Consider the following 23,620-nt stretch of genomic DNA (forward strand, 5'->3'; position numbering starts at 1 on the left):
ATATCCACATCACTGACTAGCACAAACTATGTAAATTCATAGCAAGACCTATCTTGCATGCCTCAAAATGCCATATCTGTCAACATACACACTGTAATCAATTATTGATTCTCATGAAAGGCTACAAATTAGATACAATCTTTATAGCTGAATCCTGGCTGAATAACCACGCTTCACGTCTACTTGGTCATCTTATACTTCATTACTTTAAAATACTAAGGGCTCGATTTAGACACTGGCAGAGAGGATACTTCCTGACAACGGAGATGGAGTATCCTCTCTGCAAAGCAAAATCTACCTGTCTACTTTAGTGTCAGGTACCTCCAGTCATAGCCATCTGAGGTTTTGCCATTTCCCTACCCATCCTATATAGAGTGGGCGGAAAATGGCAAGTTTTTACTGTTCATTACTGGCAGGTAAAAACTGGTGGTAAGGGACAGTAAAAACTGTAAAATGACCCACACACTATTCGAGAAAACTCCCATGGCAAGGGCAGCATTGCTCTTTGCAGGTTGTGGAAAATTATGCCCTGATTACATTGCCTCGACATATGGAGGTAACTTCACTGAAATGTTGGAGAGTTCTCCATTTTTACACCCGCCCATGGCGTGCACAGCAGGTCAGACCGGTTGCTAATATTGGACGGCGGTCTCTCAATGTCTAGGGGGCTCGGAATCTTGTACAATTTCTGTCAGGTCATGCACCCCTATTATTGAAGTGTAAACTGGGGAGACACTGTCATAATGTTTCTCTGTGGCGCCTCCGACCTGAGTCCCCGGGGGATCCCAAACACAACGGAGATGACGGGACCGGAGTGGGGGAAATGAAAGTAGTGGTAATGGGGAAAAGCCTCAGCAACGTCTATGGCACTGAGCAGAGACTAGAACAGGACTTGGTGGAGCGAGAGGAGGAACTGATCCGACTATAGAGACGGGGGTGAGCAAAAGACAGCTGAGGGAATGCACAATGTACAGTACCAACCTTGTGGGACAGACTGGACTGCCACTTGGGGTGTGAATATAGACAGCAACTTCATAGGGGAGGAGACAAATCAGGTCAATTACTGGCCTAGCTGTGCAACTGGGAGAACCCTTCCCTCGATGATTCTAGCCCAGGCTCGCAGAGATGGTATGCCCCTGGTGAGCCTGCATGCAATAAATTAGTTGCAGCACGACTATTAGCGGCGGGGGTGTATGGAGCTCCTGTGGAGCAGTTAGGCAATCGGTTGTTAGCCTTTCTATTAAGAGTGGCTTTGCCCTGGCTTGTGGAGGCCCAGAGGGAGGGATTCGAAGAGAAGATCCCCATGGCAGAACTACAAGCAGCCATCCGGGGAGTGGCTCACAATAAATGATCGGGCTTTGATGGGCTTCCAGTGGAATATAATCAAACGTTGAACTTCTCCCCACGCTCTTGGAGATATTCCAGGTCGCTAAACACAGGGGTATTGATGTGTGGCCACAAGGTGTCAGAAGATAAATCGTTCATAGTACAACAAGTGGCACAGGTTCGGGAACCAGCGATAATTCCATTTTTTGATAGGTCACCATATGCCAGACTTCTTCCTCTCTGGTGGCTACGGCCCTTTCTCAACATACGATCCTTGATGGACGTATCACAGTGGATGGTAGGTGGCTGCCAGAGGACAGGAGGCCTGTACCTCAATGTCACTTTTGTGATGCTGGAAGTAGGGTCCCTCTTTGGAGTGGGTCCGGCCCAGTTCCTACACTATGCAAATATTTCCTGTGCAGCTTAGGAGATATAGATGACATTTCTAGCAGAGCCAGACAAATCGCGTTCTCTGAATGTCATACTGGACCCAGGCTCAAGTAAGGGTCTCATATCCCAGCTATGAGCAGCTTTGAAGGACGACATACACATTGATATGGCGCTAGTTCACGATAGGTGGGCTGTAGACCCTGAAGATCTGCTCACAGACTGGGAATGGACGCTTGCTAAAGCCCAAGTGAAGGAAACTGGCAGCAATGCACAATTTAAGCTAACGCAATTTAATTGTCTGCACAAGGCTTATCTAATGCCACAGCTTCTGCACAGAACATACCCAGACCAGTCAGAGGGATGCACCAGGTGCATGGGGAACCCAGCAGATTTCTTTCACGTAATATGAGGATGTCATTGGCTTAAGGTCAATTGGAAAGGGGTGATTCATAAACTGCGGGAGAGTCACTAACTTCAGGCTGGAGCCATGGGCTCACCATTGCCTTCTTGGCATCCTGCCACTCCCTCAGGCAGGAAAGAAGATGGGATATAAATCTGCTTTATAGGGCCACCCCTGCACACAATGTACCGTCTATTTATTTCTGAGAGACAGTGCTGCAGAGTTTTCATGTTGCCATCTATTTATATACAAATGGCAATAAAGACATTTTTTAAAAACCTTTAGACTTGACCCGGTCCAGTGCAACTCAATAATCACTTTGGGCTTTTGGCACCATATCTACTGAATATTAAAAAAATTAATTTGTACGGTTCTACTTTTGTTGTTTTGGTGTTACGTTATTCATTAAACTGTACAGATTCTTCTAAATTGGTTTCGGATTACTTTACACATTGCCTCTAAGTTAAGTCTGACTACTTTTATTCCAAGCTACCAGATGGTTAAGCACATGTTATTTAGTGGCTTTTGTGGCTCACCTTGACATGATTTGTTTATGATTTGAGTGCAGTTCTCACACCTCTCAACTGATAACCTACTTTCTTACAGAAGAGTACTGCACTATGGACACTCTGACAAATTTAGTAGAAAGGAGTTTTATATTGGGGCCTGACATTTGCATTATGAAGTCCATGACAAACCCCAAAGGAAGAGTCTTTAAGTTGTTTTACTGTGGGGCACCTTTTTATGCTGATCTCTGGTTCAAGAGGTTCCAGAGAGATCTGGCATCAGTGTTTAAACAAACAACTAGCAAATAGAGAGGCAACAATAAGAGTAACTACACAGTGCTGCAATACACTGAAACAAATAAATGTCCTTCAGTGATGTGAAAAAACGATTTTTTTAATACATCCTTTAGATTGTTCTTGGTACGAGATGATCAGACAAACAGCCAACGCGTTTCACCCGGTTTGGGCTTCCTCAGGGCAAATACTCAGGCTCACCGGTGTAGCGGTGTTTTCTGGAGTAAATGAACAAAGACATAGGCTTATTAATAGAGGTATCCAGTTCTTCAAAGTGGGGGACGTCGAATAGACATAATGCGGTTCCCAACGGGCGGCATAGTATTTCTTTATATGTTGATTGTCTTTCCACTGCCGACAATCCGCTGGAGGTACGCGTGTACGCTGTGATATACAGCACTCCAATTTAAACAAGTGTTTCTCAGACGGCCCCCATAGGACGCCAAGTCTCTCGACTCGCCGACAGTACAAATCGGATTTCGTGCGAAAGGATCTGGCATCAGTGTTTACAATTGTAATTTATGCTTAGGATTTATTTGTTAGTAAATTAAAGTATTTTTTTTTTGTAAAGTAAAAAACACACTGCCTAAACATTGGTTAATTATGTTTTATTTTGTGTTTTCAAGAGTTGGACGTATCCACACCTATGCCACCTCCTCCATGACTAAGCCTTGAACTGGTCAGATATTAATAGAATGTAGCCAGTGCTCAGTTTTGGGCCAATAGCAAGATGGCCACAAGGTGCTTCCTCCACTCCTTTTTTAATATTTTTTTATGGGCTTCTGATTGGGCAGCCGTTGTGTTAAACCACGTATGGGGTGATTCTGTTGTTGATAACTGATAGTCACATTGTTAACTCAGTCCTAATGTCAAAAACAGTTGCATGGTGTAACATTCTGATAAATACCATAGTTAAGGGTGCTACATTGTGAACTTTTTGATAAACAAAATAAGAAGAGTTTTCACATGGCGAACTCTCTGACAACCTCAATTGGAAAAGGTGTTACATTGTAAACAGTGCGGCAAACACCATATGAAGGGGTTTTATGAATTTTGCTTTTTAATTAAGAGACTGCTTTACATTGAAATCTGGCTCAGGAGGGGCGAGAGCAGGGCTTTAACTGGGGAAAAAGTGTGCGGTCTCTAATAGTTTTGTGGGGAATGTAATTAAGGGTGTGGATTAAATATGTCAATTACATTTCTGTGATTCCCATTCACCAGTAAGCACTGCATTTTCTATTACTTTAATTTTTCCAATATTTTGACAACTGTGTACCTCCGTCACACACATTTGCACAGAATCCCAATTGCAACTGTAATGCATGACCATTGCTCTGTGCACTCTCAACCTTAGGAACCGCCTGAGGTAACGATGGAGAGAGCGTGGCCTCCTTCATCCTGAGCTTGGTCCAGGCGAGGTGAGGTATAAACCCCTGCCACTATGGGTGAATGAAACACCATTTGGCATGGAGGAATAGAAACACATATCCTTTATGTTTTGCTTTAGTCACAGTTTACATGGTTACTTTTTTGTGTAGCATGCACTAGCAGTAGCACAAACATTCATAAGAACAGAGGCCCTGAAGAAAGCCTTGGGAGGTTTTTTTCCCCCGTTTTGGCAGAAACATGTTGGCCCCACGAGCAGTTATTTGCTGACACTGCTTTTTTTGCGCTGTTCTGTTTTTATTCAGAAAAAGGCTTACAGCCATTAAAGTCATTTCGCTGTCTGCTCTTTATTCTATTTTTAACTCTTACAATACACTCACTTCTTTTTGTTTTGCACTGCACTTGATCCAATTCGGTGATCACACGCATGGTCTACAAGCAATCGTGGGCTCTGATCCCAGTCCTACACGGTGGGTCTAGAGGCAGTCTCAGTGATCAAGAGACACACTAGCCCAACCATTGGATGACCAGATGATAACATTTGATCACCTACAAGACTTTGATGGGAATCCATCTCTGGACCTTGGGTTTCACCTACCTTTGCAAGTGGTCTGATGCGCTGAATTACCTACTTGGAATAAGACTGTATGGTTTCTTTGCATACTTTTGTGGCTTTCAGTCTCATCAGGTTAGAGTACATATTTGACTCCTACTTTAGACCCCCCAGGCTTCTTTGTGTTTTACACTCTGCAGAAAGGCCAAGGGTTGAACACCTTTCTGACCCACTGACAGGCACTGTGCAAAACTCGCACTGCCTTCTGCCTGTACTCCAGAGCTTTCAATCGTGATCTGTTATAAGCACCTGGAGGCCACTCAGTTCAAAGTATGCACTATGCAAGGGTAATATGCTATGGGGAAAAATTACAGAAACACAACATCTTGACAATAACTAAGACTCTTCAGGAATGCAAGATTAAGTAAATGTGAAATATAAACAGCAGCCACATTGCTGTTACATTAACGTTTTTACTTTTATTTGATCAATATTTTTGCAGATAAATTTAGGAACATGAATACAAGACCTGATAGGGACACGTTTCAATGTCCATTTTTGATTACTTCCTGATCTAAGACAAAGGCAAACCTGGCCCACTTGGAGAGAGGGGTTTGGTTTGTATTGAGTACATACCTAAATGTATCTTAGTATTTATTTGTGTGTGTATTAAATAGCTGTTTTGCTTCTAAAGTAAAGGCATTGAAAGCACAATATTTCATTAAGTGTTAATGTAGGCTTTGTGGATTTTTGAGTTTGTGATACATATCATCTCCATTAACAAGCCTTGGACTGCTCTGCGTTCTGATCCTGAGAATCAAGATCAGTTGTTGTTCATTTTGGATCCATCAGCAAAGCAGCTCGTGTAAACAAGAGGTAAAGACATACTTTTCTCAATTAGAATTGAGTAACACCTAGTTGCCTTGGGACCCCCCTGATGAACTGAAATGAAACTGCATTCCCATTACCAACCCTTCTCTTGTCCATACTACCTGAGTGGAACCTTAAGCTCCAACAGCTGCAGTGCCAGTCTTGGCAGAAAAACAGCAATAGCATGGTGTATGTGCCAGCAGAATAAGTACAATATGTTGTGATGTGCTATTTATTCATATTTCTAAAATGGCCACCGTAACCAAATATCATAATGCACCATCATGTGCAAGGTGCTGGTGTGCATTGCAGCAAACAGAGGCGAGGCAGCTGTGATATGTTATCTGCTTCGTCACCAGCAGTGATTCCATTATGCAATGTTACAACCCCTGATGCACTCCCCCAGTGCCACTGCCTTCTTATTCCCAAAATATGGCGACAGTAGTGGATGGGGTCTATGTTGCATTAAGCTGGTTTATCTAGTGTATGATAATCATTGCATGCATAGTATATTCATCTTCCCTGGACGGCATTCATCAAGCATGGTGTATCACACAGGCTCCTTGTGTCTAAAAGGCACCTTGCTGCACATGGCACTATATGTCTGGGTATGAAGGGATACTAAAGTGGCCAGTGTTGGAAGACTGATGGGACTGGTCTCAAGCAGGGAGAACACCTACTAGAAAATGCTACTGAGTGGGTCATGTGAGGCTAGAAGTGCAGTACCAGCATAAAGTGAGTGTCTGCGAACGCCAAGAGTTCCTGAGGGGAAGGGGCTGGGGCGCTGGTGTAACTGACGCTTAGTGACAACAGTAAGCACAACTGGCAATGCACAAGATGTACAGGTGTTGCTGTGGTTTGGTGTAGGCTCTTGAAAGGCAACTAATGGACAGCCTGGGCATTAATGTTTCACTCAACTGCTAAGCACCCTTGTTAGAGATAACAGAAAATAAGGGTTCACAAGTGACAGAAATGAACTCATTAGAAATGATTGCTGAAGTGTTGTTTCAAGTGTCAGGCTTGCTAAAAAAAAGCACACAGCAAGTATTCAACTATGGTTTTAACAATAACACAATGGACTGTGAAAGCTTATAAGATGGGAATTAGCATTGTCACACACCTCAGAATACCAGTCAGATATTTCCAGGGGCATTTCAACACCCCTCACATACTAGCAGTCTTGCACTAAATACAGCACTACCACAGAGGTGTGGCGTAGCGGCCAGGGCGACTGATGCTGGACACTGGGGATCACGGTTCGATCCCCGACACCAGCGGCAGGTCAGCTAAGCACCATGTGACTCTGGGCAATAACTTGCTTAATATTCCCAATAGCCCCCAGCGCCGGAATGCCTACGGGTAGCTGTGCGCTTTACAAATACTGGATTTATATTTATCATAGAAAAAGGCACACACAGAGTACCAAATACACTCTCATTTCCCTCAAAAACGAGTTCCAACACATTACCAAAAGCACTGTTGACCCCTCACTGGCAGCATTCTTACCATCTCAGACTATCAGTCTCATACTCATACTGTCAACACTACTCTCACAACTTCTATGCATGTATATGGTATTTCTATTGTGTGAACCTAGCCAAAAGGCAGAAGAGACGCAAAGACTAGCAGTCACACACCGCTGACAACACTCTCATACTGCTGATTGAACAGAATCACACAATGAAGGAAGTACTCTCACACCACTTACAGATCAGCAGCCACGGTGATCTCACACCGCTCACACATTGGCAGTTACACACTACCAGGAATACTCGCTCAAGGTTTCGTCTCCTATTCTCAAATTTCTTGCCACTATGAGAGGACTTGATCTCCCGTTGCCAATGGTATTGCCCCATCCACCCTGACAGCCTACTCATGACCAAATCATATTATTTATCTACAGCTAGCTTACCTCCTCCAGAGAAATGCATACTTTTAGTAATATTGATTCTAATCTACTATTTCCTCTACAAGGGAAAAGATCAGGAACGTTTTTCGCCCACAGACCGAAACCAAAACAGATCTTTGAAATTAAGAACTAGTCATTTGACCTAATGATTTGAATTTACAAGCAAACCTGTGAAGGTAAAAGGGAAGCTATGCTTTACACAAAGTGCCAATGGCCCAAAGGATTTTAACTTGTATTGAATATATGAACAGGATAACCTAAATACGTCGTATAATAACCCACTAATTCCTCATCACCTTTTTTTAAAGAAAATTAACATCATCATTTGTTTCAGGTGTTGGACGAATACACCCACAGAAATTCTCAGGTCTAAAATGGGGATGTGCCCTAGATTAACAATCTTTAGTGAATACTCGGTCTGGTAGTCAGTCAGAAAAACTCTTTAAAGAAAATTTAAATAAATAGTCTCATTACATAAAGCCCATCTAGACAAACAGATGTAATTAGCGGTTTCCATGGCTTGAATATAAGTCTATGACAAAGTGTTTGTATGCACGTTCTGTAAGTAGCATTTCTGTTTTAAGCAATAATCTGGATTTTTCGATTTTGTTTTCTAGATTGTTTTATTACCATGGCGCAAGGGCAATTTGCAATAAGGAGGTTATTGATTATTGACTATTGACTCCTAACCCCAAACGTAGGGCTAGGAAGATTGGGAACAGAAAGGTGTCTGAAACTCTGAGGCTAGGTTGTGGCGGGGTCCAGAGTAGCTGCCTTGATTGAAAAAGCGAGAATGGGAGATGTCCCAGTTCACCAGAGGGAAAAAGACTGATACAGTTTCCATTTTCCACCCTACACAAACAAAATGTGGGTGGAAAACTATGTAAATGCAGTACCAGATAGACATCTTTTTATGATCTTATTAAACAATGTGATTTAAAACTTTACTGAGAAACATGACAATGATTACAGACCAATTACTTTTAAAAACCAGCCACGTCTACTAGTAATAACAGTGCTAAAGGGCTAGTATATAATGCACATAACTGGCTCACAAAGAATTTCTCCTTCACTCATCATCAATGGTTTAATTTTAGTAAAACAATAAGAACAAATGGAAATATTTACTTGTAAATGACATTTAGACAGACTGGACTACTTGCACAAGGCCCTGGTACCAGGTGGTGTTTTTCTGACGTTTCTGAAAGCCATCCCTGAAAGCTTCATTTCTTAGACAGGAAAGTAAGAACAATCCAGCCTGCACATATCTTGGTGTTTTTGAATCATATTAAATCCTGCTCTCCTGTAGAACCAGTAGCCTTCCTACGGCATTTACAAGGATCAGGTCCAGAACATCCTGGAAGCCATCCAGGGGCCTTAGTACATAAAGTGTCCCAGTGCCTAACGGGCATGTGCCACTGCCTTCTGTACCCCCAGGGCACCCAGGTATTACAGAAGAGGCTGCAGACACTTCCATCGTCCATTCTGTAATAGAGAGCATGACAAAACACTAGTAGAATGATCTCCAAGCGGTATTCCCTCATTTTCCTGGGAGCATAGTCCCATGCAAAAGAGGGAGCGCCTTGCCTCTGTTACAGTCCTCTATTATAGATGCTAGCGCAAAGGAAGTGTCAGGTTGGGGCCTCACATCCAATGCTTCACCTGTGAAAGCTCCCTGATATGAGGAAAAAGGCCTCATGGGCCCCCTCAGATATTCCCCTTCAGGGTAATCTCTGTCCTCCTTTGAAAAACAGGTCACATTGCTGTTTACAATGTGAAAAGCATACTGGCTGCTTCAAACAGCCAGTTTTATTCTAAAGCTCTGTCACCAAGGCATGACTGAGTTCAGCCACGGTCCGTTCAGGTAACCGCGGTGGGGCTGTGGGGTTGTGTAAGCGAGGATTCCGAAGGACGATGACGCGGGGAAATTAAATAAATAATTAATTCGCCCTCGGCATCCTCTACACGGCCCCACCGCCCACGAATGTTACCCGCACGGACCGCGGCTGACTGAGTTACTGGCTGTCCAGGGGAACATATTAACTGTGATAGGGAACACAGACCAAAGATGTGCCTTGCACATCCATTTAAAGGTGCTCTGCAGCGCAGACTAGGGAAGTATGCCTTATACATAATTCAGCCCCTGGTGTGCAGAAACGTTCTCAGCCTTGTAAGCCTCAAACACTGAATTCATTGCCTTTCCAGCCAAGAGCAGTATGCAGTCAGTAAAATTAACTTGTCATATACACTGTCTGCGGCCCTGCAGAACTCCAGGACTGTGTTCCACACTAGCACTGCATACCCCAATCAGACACTGTGCACCACCAACATTACACATCCTGCCAGTCCTCCGGCAGATCATTCACTAACACAGGGAATAAGTCAGCAGGCAGAAGTGTGGCTAGCCACACAGTAGCTTCAGCAGTCAGACATTCCACAAAGTACCTTCATTCCTTAGCAGGATAACATGACTTCAGAGCGCCACCTATTTCATTCTCCTCCTCCTGTGTCTTCCTTAACTTTCTTTGACTGTTTATCCTGTTTATGCTACTGTTTGCTTGAATAATAGATGGGACCATCCAATCTGAACCCAACCAGGAATCTCTGAAGCTGATCTTGAGTAAGTAATGGGCAAGCAGACCAATTGACATTGATGTCTGTCATAGTGGTTATTCCGTTATGGTCAAGGACCATGCTATTTTCTTTCCTCAGACACAAACACACTGCTCCAGAGTAGAACCACCCAGTGAGCTCCATTTCCTTCCGTTTTCCTATCCATTTAAGGATTGCATAGCATCTGCAACAGTTCTGATGGAGGCTAAGAGAGCAGGGATCCAGTGGTTGAATCTCTCCAAGGTGTTAGCTTCCTCTCGTCGGATTTCTGCTAATCAAACAGAAATCAGTTTCTAAATATGTGTGGAACTGGCTAAGGTAGGCAAATGAGGAACAAGAGGAGGATGAAGATGAGTATACAATGCAGAGTAGTGTAAGTTGTATTTTCAAATCAATTCACCATTTTTAAACCACATTATATCTTTGATGATGAGTCTTGGACATAGGACCCTAAATACTGCTTCAAGATGAAAAGCAATTATACAAAATTAATTTAACTCAAGAGGTAAAAATGTGTGATACTATCACTGAGCCTTTAGGTACACTGATGATTATATACTATCACAGAGCCTTTAGGTACACTGGTAATTTTTTTGCTTGACATGTCTAGTCTTATTATATATAAATGATTCTTGTCTTTTAGCTTTGTTAACGGCAAACCTATCATTAATCAGAACAATTTTGCATCTTTAAACATTTTCAAAACCCACTGTAAATAGTTGGGAAGAGGGTTACGCTGGCAAGTGGCATTCTGAATGTTCTTTCAGATACTGTACCTGAACAAAAAGCTTTGTGAAGGGATCTGTGATGACTTTCAGTATGTCTGGAGCATCGTTGCCACTCTGAATGTTGAAGGTCTCCACAATTATTCCAGTGAGGTAATAGAGGTAGTTACTAGCGACTTCAATTGGTAACAGTACTAGCACAGAGAGCCAGTTGAAAAAATCATGGACCGTTGCCCCAGCAAAAGCCCTGAAGAGAGAAGACAAATGTTTGTTGTCCTGAACATTACAAAACAAATAAAAGCATGAGCTTGATCACACTTGGTATGGTTTGTTTATGGTCATTGCTGTAGGTCTACATAAACCTATAAATGGAGTGAGTGAATAAAGTTTGTAGGGGTTAGTCTTGCCTGATTATGACGAGATATTAAATAGACCACACAAAGAGTTGACCCTGTCGAAAGACACTATCCCAGAGTCTTCGGAGCATGGACTCTTCAAATTATATATCTTCATTCTAAAATCTGGAAACTATTATAAACTTATTCTTAAACCATCACTGCCTGAAAGTTTCAAAAAGGAGTTTGATAGTAAATATGATAAATTGTTAGAACCATATTGCATTTGTCACTTGGATTACATTTGTTCCAAGAGGGGCTGTGGAAACTGGTTTAACAATAAAGAATGTGATCCTAACTTCAGATGCCCTCCAGGCTGTCCTTATTTCTGTTCTGCAAGAGATACAAGTTTCTAATGACATTGGCTAGGGAAATCCAGAGAGAGTTTGCATTTACAACCAGAAAGCAAATTACAATTATCCGTGTATTTCCAATCACCTGCTGAATTAGAAGAAAATACATTTTAACTTACAGAGTGGCAGAGAGCTAAAGTCAAGATGGAAAATACTTCCAAGGGTTTACTACCACACTATTGAGATCTAAATACTGACCTATCAAAATGTCATGCCCAATCTGTTGCTGGCTAGTCTACTGTGAAGGTAAGAATATATATGTTTTAGAAATTACCATCTATTACATGGTGTGCCCGCAGATTTTTACCTTGTCTGTTTTTCATGGCAGTAGAACTCTGCGCATTTTGCCCCTGCTAACCAGTGGTAAAGTTGCTAAGCTACTCCTTTTAACATGATGAAATTATTATACCTGTAAATGGCATATTTAACATACCTATAAATCCCTAGTAAATGGTACAAGAGAGTACCCAGTGACTGTAGGTTATAGGTCACCAGTGGGCTGCAGCACACTCTGTACCAAACTGTCAGGATCTGTCATTGATTGGCATAAAGCGCCTACATGAAATCAAGGTCTGCATAGCTTAAAGATTGCCATCTGAGACTAGATGACTACATGGTCCATAATGCCTAGCAACTGGGAGGAGTTAGGTCATCTATGAAGGTGGCCATTTTCTGTGCAGCGGGTTGTACGTGATTAACTACCCGAAATTTGGATTGTTCCAGGTTCTGTTCTGATATCGTAGTGTGGAGCCCAGGTGTGCCTTCTCGGTATCTTCTGTTTTCTACAGTCGTGTTCGTTCAGCGGCTGCTGGACGTGTTTTCCTTGCCGGGGAAACGTTGTTGTTTTTTTAAACAGGAGAAGAGAGCAGCTGATTCTTCCTAGCTGTTAGCGGTCGGCGGCTGCCGAGCATTTCTTCCGGGACTCTCCGTGTTTGGTATTAGACACGAGAGAGATGTGTGATCTGCGTTCAGCGACTGCTGAACGCCTCCCTGGAACCTTTTTTCATCATTTGGGGAAAAGAGGAGTTTAAAAGTGTTCTCGGCTGAGACACTTCACCGACAACAGAAAAGTATCCAGAGTTGAACTTTCATGAAGTCCTTGGGTTCTTTTGTCAACGTTGGGATCAAGAATTCTGATCTGCGTTCTGTGAGTACTTGTGTTTTGACTGGAAACGTGCTTCGACATTTATTTGTTATGGAATGGACATTAAGAGCTGGGCAATAATTAATTGTGGAACTTTGTATCCGGGACTTGGTTCTAATTCAGGAAAAGAAACTTGTCAGCTCTTTCTTTCTGTGGAGTGCGTCGGTACAAGACTATTAGAAACATTTGGATTCCTACAAGTTTAATTTTGCCCTCTATTTTGTTTTCGAGACTTGGCAGAAGGGTTTTTTCTTTACGTTTATAATGGGAGGTCTGGAAGGTATGCATGAAGTTGGAATGAAGTGATTATAGATGCTTGGTGAGCTGAACCCCATGTTTGACTGTATTTTGTTTTTGTATTACAGAAGTATTGGTTAGGGTATAGAGGCGTTTATCTTATACCTACCAAGAAAGAGGAGGAGAACAGTCCACAGCTAGTCGACTTGGTAGGTGGTGATTTAGCGAGAAATTAATGAGAGTAGTCAGTAATTTACTGTACTTACCTTTGTGTGTTTTTTCTTCTTTTCTCGTTTCAGCCTCCCTTCCCGTTCCAGACCCTTCCCTACCTTTCCCTTGCCTGATTTCCTTTATGCTCTGTATTATATTACAGTCAGAGTATAGGGCAATCTGGAGGTGGACCCCTTTTAAGCATCACCCTGATCCTGAGGACGCTTGGTCGTGACACAAACAATGTAGTGACAGTGCAAATATGACTGCAGGCCTAAAATTTATAACCTGGCTGTGTGAATTCAACCAGTCAAATTTGCCGCTCTAGAAAGGCCTAAACCTTTCTTGTAAATATTAATAAATCACCCCTAAATAAGCATTACAGCCCACCCAAAGACTGGTGAAAGGAATGACTTTGACATTCATCAAACACTGTCTAGACCTGTGGAAGAACAGAAGAGTACTGAACGTTGTGTCTGTGACCTGATCATAGCCTAAAAGATTGTACCTGCTATCCCTTTTGTACCCAGGACAAAGAGATGGACTCCAGATAGCCTTCAGAGTCTTGGAGTAGGTCTGCACAATGCAAGCTGCAGTACAGGAGGATGATGATGAAGAGTACTTACTAAATGAGAAGAAAATAGAGGCTTAGTAAGGCAACTTTTTAACAGCTCCAGATCTTGCGAGAGAGGAGCATCTTTTTCCTTTGGTCCCAGATCCAGAGTAATACCCACAGGCAGTAGCGGCCTGTGGTGGGAGTGCTGCTGGGTGCTGACGTGGAGCGGGGAGGGGCAGGGTGGGGGGTAGTAAACTACGGATTACGGCAGATTAGAGGTAAGTAAACATATAAATAAATATGTTTACTTACCTCTAATCAGCCGTAATCTGATTGACCGCAAACCTGATTGACTGCAAACTCTCTGATTCCAGGGAGCTTGAAATGTAGGCAGACCTCTGGATTAGTACCAAAGTGTCTGACAAGGTACCTGGGAGTGATCCTGAGGGGTGGTGGTTCAGGTCCCCTCTAGCAGAGTGAGGGGGAGGTCCACAGTGATTGGTTGAGTGCGTTACTGCTAGTGTAGACGCATCCCTACGATTGGGCACACTTGAGTGGTTCGTTGTAACATACAACAGACTCCGGTGGGTTCAAATGGAAAATATCTTTTTTATTTCAAAGATCCATTGGTCAATTTGATTTTTTACAGTTTATACATCAGAGTTCATAATATCCACACTTTTCATTAACTATTTTTTCGTTGTCAAACAAGGGGTTAACCAAAAGGTGCTCCGATACATTTCGGGCCGGGAAGGCCCTTTGTCAAGGAGCGCTGCAAGAAAAACAGAATAACACTCTTATCAATGTGTATAATGTTGTGGGTGATCTCACATGCATGCATTCGTGGTGACGCTAAATATTGGTGACAAAAACAGAATGATGAGTCATGTGATGACTAATAAAATCATGCGTTCTTATGAACGGAGTGTTTCAAAGTGACTCGGGAAGGTGAAAACGGGCTCTACGATGTGAAGTGCTCGTGAGGTGGTTGTGAATAGAGACATCAATGTTAAACGATCATCAGTGCGCGTTTAAACCATTGCGGTGCTGAATGGGCGTGTAGCGAGAAAAAGCTAAAGAGACGGTGGGACGCGGTAAAAAGTGAAGGAGGCGGTGGGACGCGGAAAAAAGTGAATCGCGGTAAAAAGTGAAACATGCGGCTCGTCTTAAACGAGACCTACGTGGAAAAACATTAACCTTGCTTCTCAGGGTCTGTGGAAAACAAGGCGGGGCAAAAATGTCAATGCTAGAGACGCTGTAGAACGGGCGTTCTCGATATAGTTGGTGAGGGCCTTAGCACTTACTAGGAAATGTGACGCGTGTCAGGAATTCAAAAGGGTCCTGTGGCAAGGAGTTTTCCAAGGCTATGGGCAACTGCGCAGCACCAACCTATGCGAATATTTATATGGGTGAATTTGAGTCTAACTACATCTATACCAACAATAATTGGACTGACAATCTCAAACTCTACGTTCGATACATAGACGACCTTTTTATCGCCCATTCAGCACCGCAATGGTTTAAACGCGCACTGATGATCGTTTAACATTGATGTCTCTATTCACGACCACTTCACGAGCACTTCACATCGTAGAGCCCGTTTTCACCTTCCCGAGTCACTTTGAAACACTCCGTTCATAAGAACGCATGATTTTATTAGGCATCACATGACTCGTCATTCTGTTTTTGTCACCAATATTTAGCGTCACCATGAATGCATGCATGTGAGATCACCCACAACATTATACACATTGATAAGAGTGTTATTCTGTTTTTCTTGCAGCGCTCCTTGACAAAGGGCCTTCCCGGCCCGAAATGCATCGGAGCACCTTTTGGTTAACCCCTTGTTTGACAACGAAAAAGGAGTTAATGAAAAGTGTGGATATTATGAACTCTGATCTATAAACTGTAAAAAATCAAATTGACCAATGGATCTTTGAAATAAAAAAGATATTTTCCATTTGAACCCACCGGAGTCTGTTGTATGTTACAACGAACCACTCAAGTGTGCCCAATCGTAGGGATGCGTCTACACTAGCAGTAACGCACTCAACCAATCAACAGTTTCACGACGTACTTGGACAGTTACGTCACCTACCGGAGCACCTTTAACCGTATGAACTTTGTACCATAGCCATCAATTAAACCCCACAACGATACCAAGCAGTGCGCCACGCCAGTACCCACCGTCTTCGAGGTCCACAGTGACCCAGAACGTTCTCAGAAAAGTGGGGGGAGGAAAAGGTTCCCATATTCCTTCTAAGAATAGAAGAAGAGATTTTAGTGGGTGGTGCCCAGGGTGCCCCTATTTCCAAAATTGGTGCTTTCAGTACTCCCAGTTGGGTGCAAACCAGGGGTCCTGGTCTGTACCAGTACACCACCCCAGGTGGAAACTCTGCATGAGTGGCCAATGTGGGCTTATGGGGAGGTTGTCCCCAGGGGCAGGTGCCCTAGTATTTTTTAGTTGGGAGACTCAGATGGCCGGCTCGTGATCCCTGCAGGTGGGAGTCATCACTTCATCAGACCACAGACCTAGGGCTGTTGCTTTCCACGCTAAGACTCTTCCTGCGGGGGAGGAGCTTGGCGGGCATCGGAGATGGCCGCTTGAGCACAGCGCTCTCCGGACCCTCGCCGCTCCCGGCATTTTATCCTGGCTGAATCCTGATTTCTTGCAAGAATTCGTGTAGGGGACGTTTGGCTGATTACCCTGGCACTTTTCAGAAATCGATTTGGATCTCGTATTCCTGAGATATGGTACTCTGAACTTTTGGGCTCCGCCCTTGAGGTGCGCCCGGGACGGGGTGCGGTTCTGTAGCCGTCCTGCAATTGAACAACAACGGCAGGAGATCTGGCCTTGCGGGTCCCCCCTTCCTAAGTTTCGGTTTCGATTCCGTTCCGACTTGGGCCACGGATGTGGATGTCGTGTTGCGACTGAGACTTGGAGGCAGATCGGCTGTTGGGCTCTCGTGTGACCTATTTGCTGGCTTGGCGACCTCTACCCGAGTTGTGCCCCCTTTTTCATCTACTTTTGATCCTGTACTTTGGGTGTCGGGCCCGTCGAACCTGGTGGCTTGTCCTGTGACGCATCTTCAAAATGGCGGGCAGAGGGGACAGAGAGACGCGCAAGACGAAAACACCTCTGCGCGGAGCTCCAGTTCAATCAAATGTCATGGACCGTTATACCCATTCTAAGGGGTCCCCCGGAGCTGCCCTGCCTGGTTCTAGTATAGCGTCCGAACGAGTTTTGGAAGAGTCGGCGGAGCCCTCCCTACAGGATATCATGGGCGCCATCTCGGGTGTGAGGGAATCCATCGGCCTACAGTACGAGGCCTTGGCCCACAAACTTGACACCGTGGCTATTGAGGTGAATCTGATTCGTGCTGATCTCGGCAAGACGAATGAGAGGGTACAATCACTGGATATTAAATCCTCTAGCCTTACGAATGACGTCTCGGAGCTCCAAACAGAGATTGGAAATCTCCGTCGGGGGAACGACTTCATGACCCGTCGCCTGGAGGACTTTGAAAATAGGGCGCGTCGCTGCAATGTTCGCCTGGTTGGTGTACCGGAAAACCCTGAACCCCACTCGGTGGATCTCCTGGTTGAGGATCTGGTCTTGAACCATCTGGCCCCTTCTGGTCTCACAAAATTTTTCACGGTGGAACGCGCACATCGTGTTCCAGGGGGCAAAGTCAAGCCGGGAGCCCCGCCGAGACCCATTGTAGCGAAGCTTTTTCATTATAGAGACCGGGACGCTATCCTGCAGGCCTCGCGGGTGAAGGGCCCGGTGGCCTTTGAGAATGCTACGGTGAACTTTTACCCGGACTTTTCCCAACAGGTTCAGAGACAACGTATGGAGTTTCGTGGTGCCAAGAAACGTCTCCGGGATCGGGGCCTACGTTACGCCATGCTCTTTCCCACCAGACTCCGGGTCGAATACAATGAGCGTACCCTTTTCTTTGATCGGCCAGATGCTGTTAATGACTGGCTGGACTCATTGCCTGACCGTCCTCCTGAGACGGACTCCGCCGCTCACCCTGGTGGTGCCGAAGGTGGTGTGGAGATCTAACTGTTCGGCTCTTATGTCTTATTTTGCATACATTCTCAGGAGTGTTGGCCGGCGTCCCTCTACATTGTGATCATTCTGTCTTTCGTTTGTTATTTTTGTTCTTGCTGAGGTCGGGGGGTGGATGGAACGGAGACCTTTCCTCCTCCGGGGTCTTTGTGTAGAATAGGGGTTCTTGGGCGACAGGCACACTGCAGGTTGGGGTGGCTCTTTAGCTTTTTGCAGGGGTGCAGGGTGGGGGGTGTTTCTCTTCAGTTTGGGGGAGGGGGGTTGGGAAGTTTTTTCTTTTCTGTGTGTTGTTTTCAAGGCGAGTTGCTCCTGTGTTTGCTGCTGTTTCTGATGTCTAGCTCATGGACGAGGGGTCTTGGCTCGGGCGGCTGGGATGGGGGGTAGAGGGTTGAAATTTCTTTCCTGGAACGTTAATGGCCTGGGAGATCGTATTAAGCGCAGTGTGGTTTTAAAATGTATACGACGTTTGTCACCGGACATTGTTTTCATACAAGAAACCCATTTGATTGGTAATGTTTGTTATGCAATGAATAGATGGGGCTACCGCCTTGTGGCGCACTCGGGGTTTACCTCCGGATCTAGGGGTGTGGGTATTCTTGTTCGAACCTCCCTCCCCCTGGCGATCGATGAGGTGATTCATGATGACCGTGGGAGATATACTGTCCTGGTGGGTAGGTATGAGGGCCGCACCCTATCTCTCTTCAATGTTTATGTTCCCCCGGGTTTGCAGGCCTCTACTTTTACTGACTTGGGCCGTGTTTTGTTAGATCTCCCTGATAGTACTCTCTTTCTGGCCGGTGATTTTAATTCGGTGCTTTCCGGCCTTCACGATCGCCATCCCCCTAGAGATACCCCGCAGGCTCAGCAGTGGTTGGGTGGGTTTTTAGATACCTTTGGCCTTGTGGACTGCTGGCGACTGTTGCATCCTACTCAGCTCCAATACACCTTCCATTCTGGGGCTCATGGCAGTCTGTCTCGGCTGGATTATTTCCTGATGCCCGCAGCCCAGTCGTCGGCGGTTCGTGAGATTTTACATTTGCCGAGGGGTATTTCTGATCACTCGCCGCTCTGGCTTCGTTTTGAGGTTGGGGTAGAGGCGGCGGGCCGAGTGGCTCCCATTAACCCTTGGTATCTTTCCTCCCCTGGGACTCGTACCCTCTTGCTCAAGTCCATGGATGCATATTTCCTGGAAAACGAGGGATCGGTCTCTTCGGCGGTGTCCCTGTGGGAAGCCTTTAAAACTGTGATTCGTGGACAGGCCCTTTCCTTGATTGTTGAAGCTAAGAGGGCTGGGAGGAGGGAGGTGGTGGACCTTGAGGGGGAGATCTCTGCTTTGGAGGACGAGTTGGAATCCGGCGTCACGCCTGAGAAACTCCATGCCCTGGGTCTAAAACAGTTTGCATATAAATCTCTGGTCACTGACGCTGCAAAGGTGATGTTTCGTGAGCAGCAGGGCAGATTGTACGATGTGGGTGACAAGGCGGGCAAACTCCTAGCGTGGTTGGACAAGAAAGAAAGAGTTAATCGTGTGGTGCCCGTGATTCAGTCTGCGAGTGGTGAGAGTGTGATTGATCCGACCGCCATTGTTGATCGTTTTGCGGAATATTTCCGGGTGGTATATGCTCCCGTGTCTGTGAGGGATGTTGCCGACTCCCGCCTTCTTCTGCGTGATATCGCTTTGCCCTGTGTCACCGACTTGGACCGTATTGCTTTGGACTCCCCTTTTACGAATGATGAGATAGCCGATGCAGTTCGATCGCTCCGTTCGGGCAAAGCATTGGGCCCGAACGGTTTGCCTATTGAGTTGTACAAATTACGCCCCGATAAGGTGGCGCCGTATCTCCGCGCCATGTTTCTAGAATCTCGTGAGCGGAACATGCTTCCTTATGATCAGCGTCTGGCGACAATCGTCGTCATTCCCAAAGAGGGTAAACCGCGTGACCTCTGTTCCTCGTATAGGCCCATATCCCTCCTAAATGTTGAACCTAAGGTGTTGGCTAAACTTTTGGCGACCCGTCTCCTTTCGGTTCTTGGGGAGTTGGTCCACCCGGATCAATCTGGCTTTATCCCGCATCGCAACACTGCTCTGAATTTACGTCGCCTCCACGGCGCGCTGGCGAGGGCGGGGCTTTTGACTGAACCGGCCATTTTGGCGTCCCTGGATGCCTCCATGGCCTTTGATACTGTGGAGTGGCCCTATTTATGGGCGACACTTGAGAAATTTGGATTCGGGTGCGAGTTTATTAGCTGGGTTAGGCTGTTGTACGCGGAACCTCTGGCGCAAGTTGTAGTGAACGGTAGAGTGTCGGCCCCCTTCTCCTTGGGCAGGGATACCCGTCAGGGTTGCCCCTTGTCCCCTCTGTTGTTCGCGCTCGCTCTTGAACCGTTGGCGGCCTGGCTCCGTTGGGAGCCGTCCCTTAAAGGTATTCGTTGGGCCCCGGATTTCGAAGACCGCGTCTCGCTTTATGCGGACGACATCCTCTTGTATCTTACTTCTCCTCGCAAGTCTTTATCTGTTTTATTTGACGTTCTTGCGTCCTTTGGCGCTAACTCAGGCCTCGTCATCAACTGGTCTAAATCCTGTGTATACGTTTTATCTGGTATCTTGCCTCCGTTGCCGAGTAGACTTCCTCTTCAGGTGGTCCGGGATGGTTTCAGATACTTGGGAGTTTTTGTTACCTTGGATCCGTCCCTTCGTTTTGATCGTAATCTCCTTCCCCCGTTGCTTAGGCTCCGTTTGGACGTTGCCCGCTGGCGCAAACTTCCCCTGTCTCCACTGGGTCGGGCGGCCCTGTTTAAGATGATGTCACTACCGCGGTTTCTCTACGCTCTCCAGAATTATTATGATCCTATCCCCAAGACCTATTTTCGGGAGATCGAGAGCCTTCAGAGGCAACTTATTTGGGATGGGCGACCGCGCATTGCTCTCGCGAAACTTTCCATCCCGTGGTACGATGGGGGCATGGCGCTCCCCGATATTAAGAGATACTACTGGGCTTCCCATCTGTCCGCTATTAATCATGCTATGTTCTCGCCGGGTCGTAATCCGGCGTTTGAGATGGATAAACTTCAGCTTCCGGGAGGTGACTTTAACAGAGTGCTCTATTCTCGTTCCGCTGGGCGCCATCTTGTGGGACCTACTTTGACTGCTTTGACGGTGTGGCGTGCTGCGAATGTGAGCCTGGGCTGGGAGGATCGCTTGACGTTGGCGACGCCGCTTTATGCTTCGGAACGTCTGGGCGGTCTTTGGTCTTCCAAGGGTTTTGACCGTTGGGACTTGATTGGGATCTCTAAAGTGGGGGATATATACTCTAAGGGTTCTGTGCGCCCGTTTCAGGCCCTCCAGGCTGAATACGGCCTGAGTAGTCGGGAATTCTTTCGTTATTTACAGATCAGGCACGCTTTGGTTTCGGTGTTTGCTCCTGGTGAGATTCCGCCTGACTCTTCTCCACTTGAAGACCGTATCCTTGACGAACATCTTCCTGATAGCACTATCTCCCTGATCTATAAAAAGTTGATTAACAATCGGACTGACTTATTGGCCCGACTTCGGGAACAGTGGATGGGAGATGGGTTGGAACTTGATGATGAGGATTGGCAATCGGCCCTCTCCTCTCCGAAGGAGGTGGCTATACCGGCTCGGCTCCGTTTGGTCCAATTGAAGATCCTTCATCGGGTGTACGTGACGGGACCGCGACTGATAGTGATGGGCTTTTCCTCCGATGGACTGTGTAAGCGTGGATGTGGTTTGCGTGCTACTTTCCTGCATATTCTTTGGGAGTGCCCGATGGTGGCTGCTTATTGGGTGGCTGTGCTTGATTTGATGACTGTGGTGACAGGGATATCCTTGCGTCCGGAACCTCGTCGCTGTCTTTTGAATGTTTGGGAGCCCACGGACTATTCGGTGGCACAGACTAGATGGGCCACCCTGGGCTATATGATTGCGAAGCGAGATATTGCGCAACTTTGGGGGGCCTCCAGGCCCCCTGCCCTCTCGCAATGGGAGAATAACATGGATTGGTCCATGTTCCGTGAGAAAACTGTCTATGTGGCCAGGGGCAGACCCAGGGCATGGGTGAAGGTGTGGGGTCAATGGAACGAATACCGTGGAGACATTTGTACTCCTCCCCTTGTGGACACTATCGAGATTACCCTGTCTCCTTAGGCTAGCGTTCCCGGAATCTTCATATAGGGACTGAGCTGGTGTCTCCGGCTCTCCCCCCTTCTTCTTCCTGATCTCTGCCCCCCTCCCCCCCCCCCCCCCACTCCGCACTCCTTAGTGCTTAGGATATTGCTACTGCACTTCCGCTGCTGTCCTCCCCTTGCGTCCCTTGGGCTGACCTTCAGTGATACACTCTCGCCTTTTTGTATGTTTGTTCTTTCATATATATAAAACCTGTTTTTGTCCTGTATATTATGTGGAGTATTGCATTGTTTATTGACGGTTACCTCTGCGGGCATGTATGATATGTGTCTACTCCTCTTTAGCGGCTGGCCCGTGTGGTTGTAGGCCCATCCTTGTACCTTTTTGCTTGCTCAAATAAAGGTTTAAAAAAAAAAAAAAAAAAAAGACTCTTCCTGGGGTCAGGCTCTAGACACTGACAGGGGTTGGTGGCTACTGTTGTTTTCTGTCCTTATGCACTGGGTTTTCCTTGGATTGGGGACAGAAGTTTGATCAAAGTGGTGGAATGGGTCAATCACTTTGTTGGCCCCGGTGGTACTGTCTGCATAATGGGATGCGTTTGCTAGCAAATTAACCTCATCCATGCTGGTGACGAGCTCAGCTCGTCATGGAGATTAAGCACAAGTTAATTTAGTGACTTTTGTGGTTTACCCTGTTTGAGTAGGGTTAACACACCACTGAACTAACAACCCCTATTTCTCACAAGGCTGACCTGTTCAAGCTACAGGGACACACCATCCTACATTCCTGCAGCTTCCGACCTGACCAGTTCCACTTGAACCTGCCCAGGTGCTGTGCCCAGGGTCCTGGGCCCTTGGCTGGTGTCAAAGTTAACTTGTTCTAACCTTTCCTCAAACATTAGCGGTAGAAACATTTTGGCATCAAAGACCTCCAGAGTACCAGACTACCAAGCTCATCTAACGAAAAGTGTATTGCAACTGTGCCAACAATTCATGCTGTTACCACTTGAAACTTTTCGCTGAAGAAGGTATCTGGTGTTTTGGTGCCCTCGACAGCTGCAGCCTTGCCCTACTGAAAGAATCCAAGATCCAAAAAGTGAACAAGTCTGAAAAAAGAAATCTTCACCTGGCGAAGGTACAAAAAGTATACCGATGGTGAGGGACGCAAAATTCAAATTTATTCCGGTCACCGCTTTCCAGCCAAAAGTCAACAGCTTCACGGAGATCTCATTCAGAGGCTATCGGATGATGTGGAGCCGCCTTACCATATTGAGGACTTTTGACTTCCGGTATATAGACCAAGCATAAAGGTAAAACTTCTGACTAGGTTAAGCCTGGTTTCTGTATACAACCAATTTTCCATCGCAGTTACCTTGAGCCTAGGTACCAGCCAAGCGCAATCAGATAAAGGCTCTTCGCAATTAATGCTTTTTTGGCACTATTTTCACATTTAAGCTTTATAATATCATATATCTGGTTCCCCTCATTGGTTTTTTGTTGTTTTGATGTAATATTATTTATTTAAATGTTCTGCA

The 23,620-nt window shown here is 45.7% G+C and overlaps 1 protein-coding gene across 1 annotated transcript in view; it reads right to left on the reverse strand.

The window, feature by feature from the left end:
* LOC144821391 (sodium-dependent phosphate transport protein 2B-like) overlaps window positions 1–23,620 on the reverse strand; it is a 159,324-nt gene that overhangs the window by 78,985 nt on the left and 56,719 nt on the right. The window contains exon 8 of the mRNA XM_078678372.1: window positions 11,024–11,219. Coding sequence (XP_078534498.1) covers window positions 11,024–11,219 — 196 coding nt within the window. The remainder of the gene's footprint in view (window positions 1–11,023; window positions 11,220–23,620) is intronic.

Source organism: Lissotriton helveticus, chromosome 2_2, assembly GCF_964261635.1.
Source record: "Lissotriton helveticus chromosome 2_2, aLisHel1.1, whole genome shotgun sequence".
NCBI lineage: Eukaryota > Metazoa > Chordata > Amphibia > Caudata > Salamandridae > Lissotriton > Lissotriton helveticus.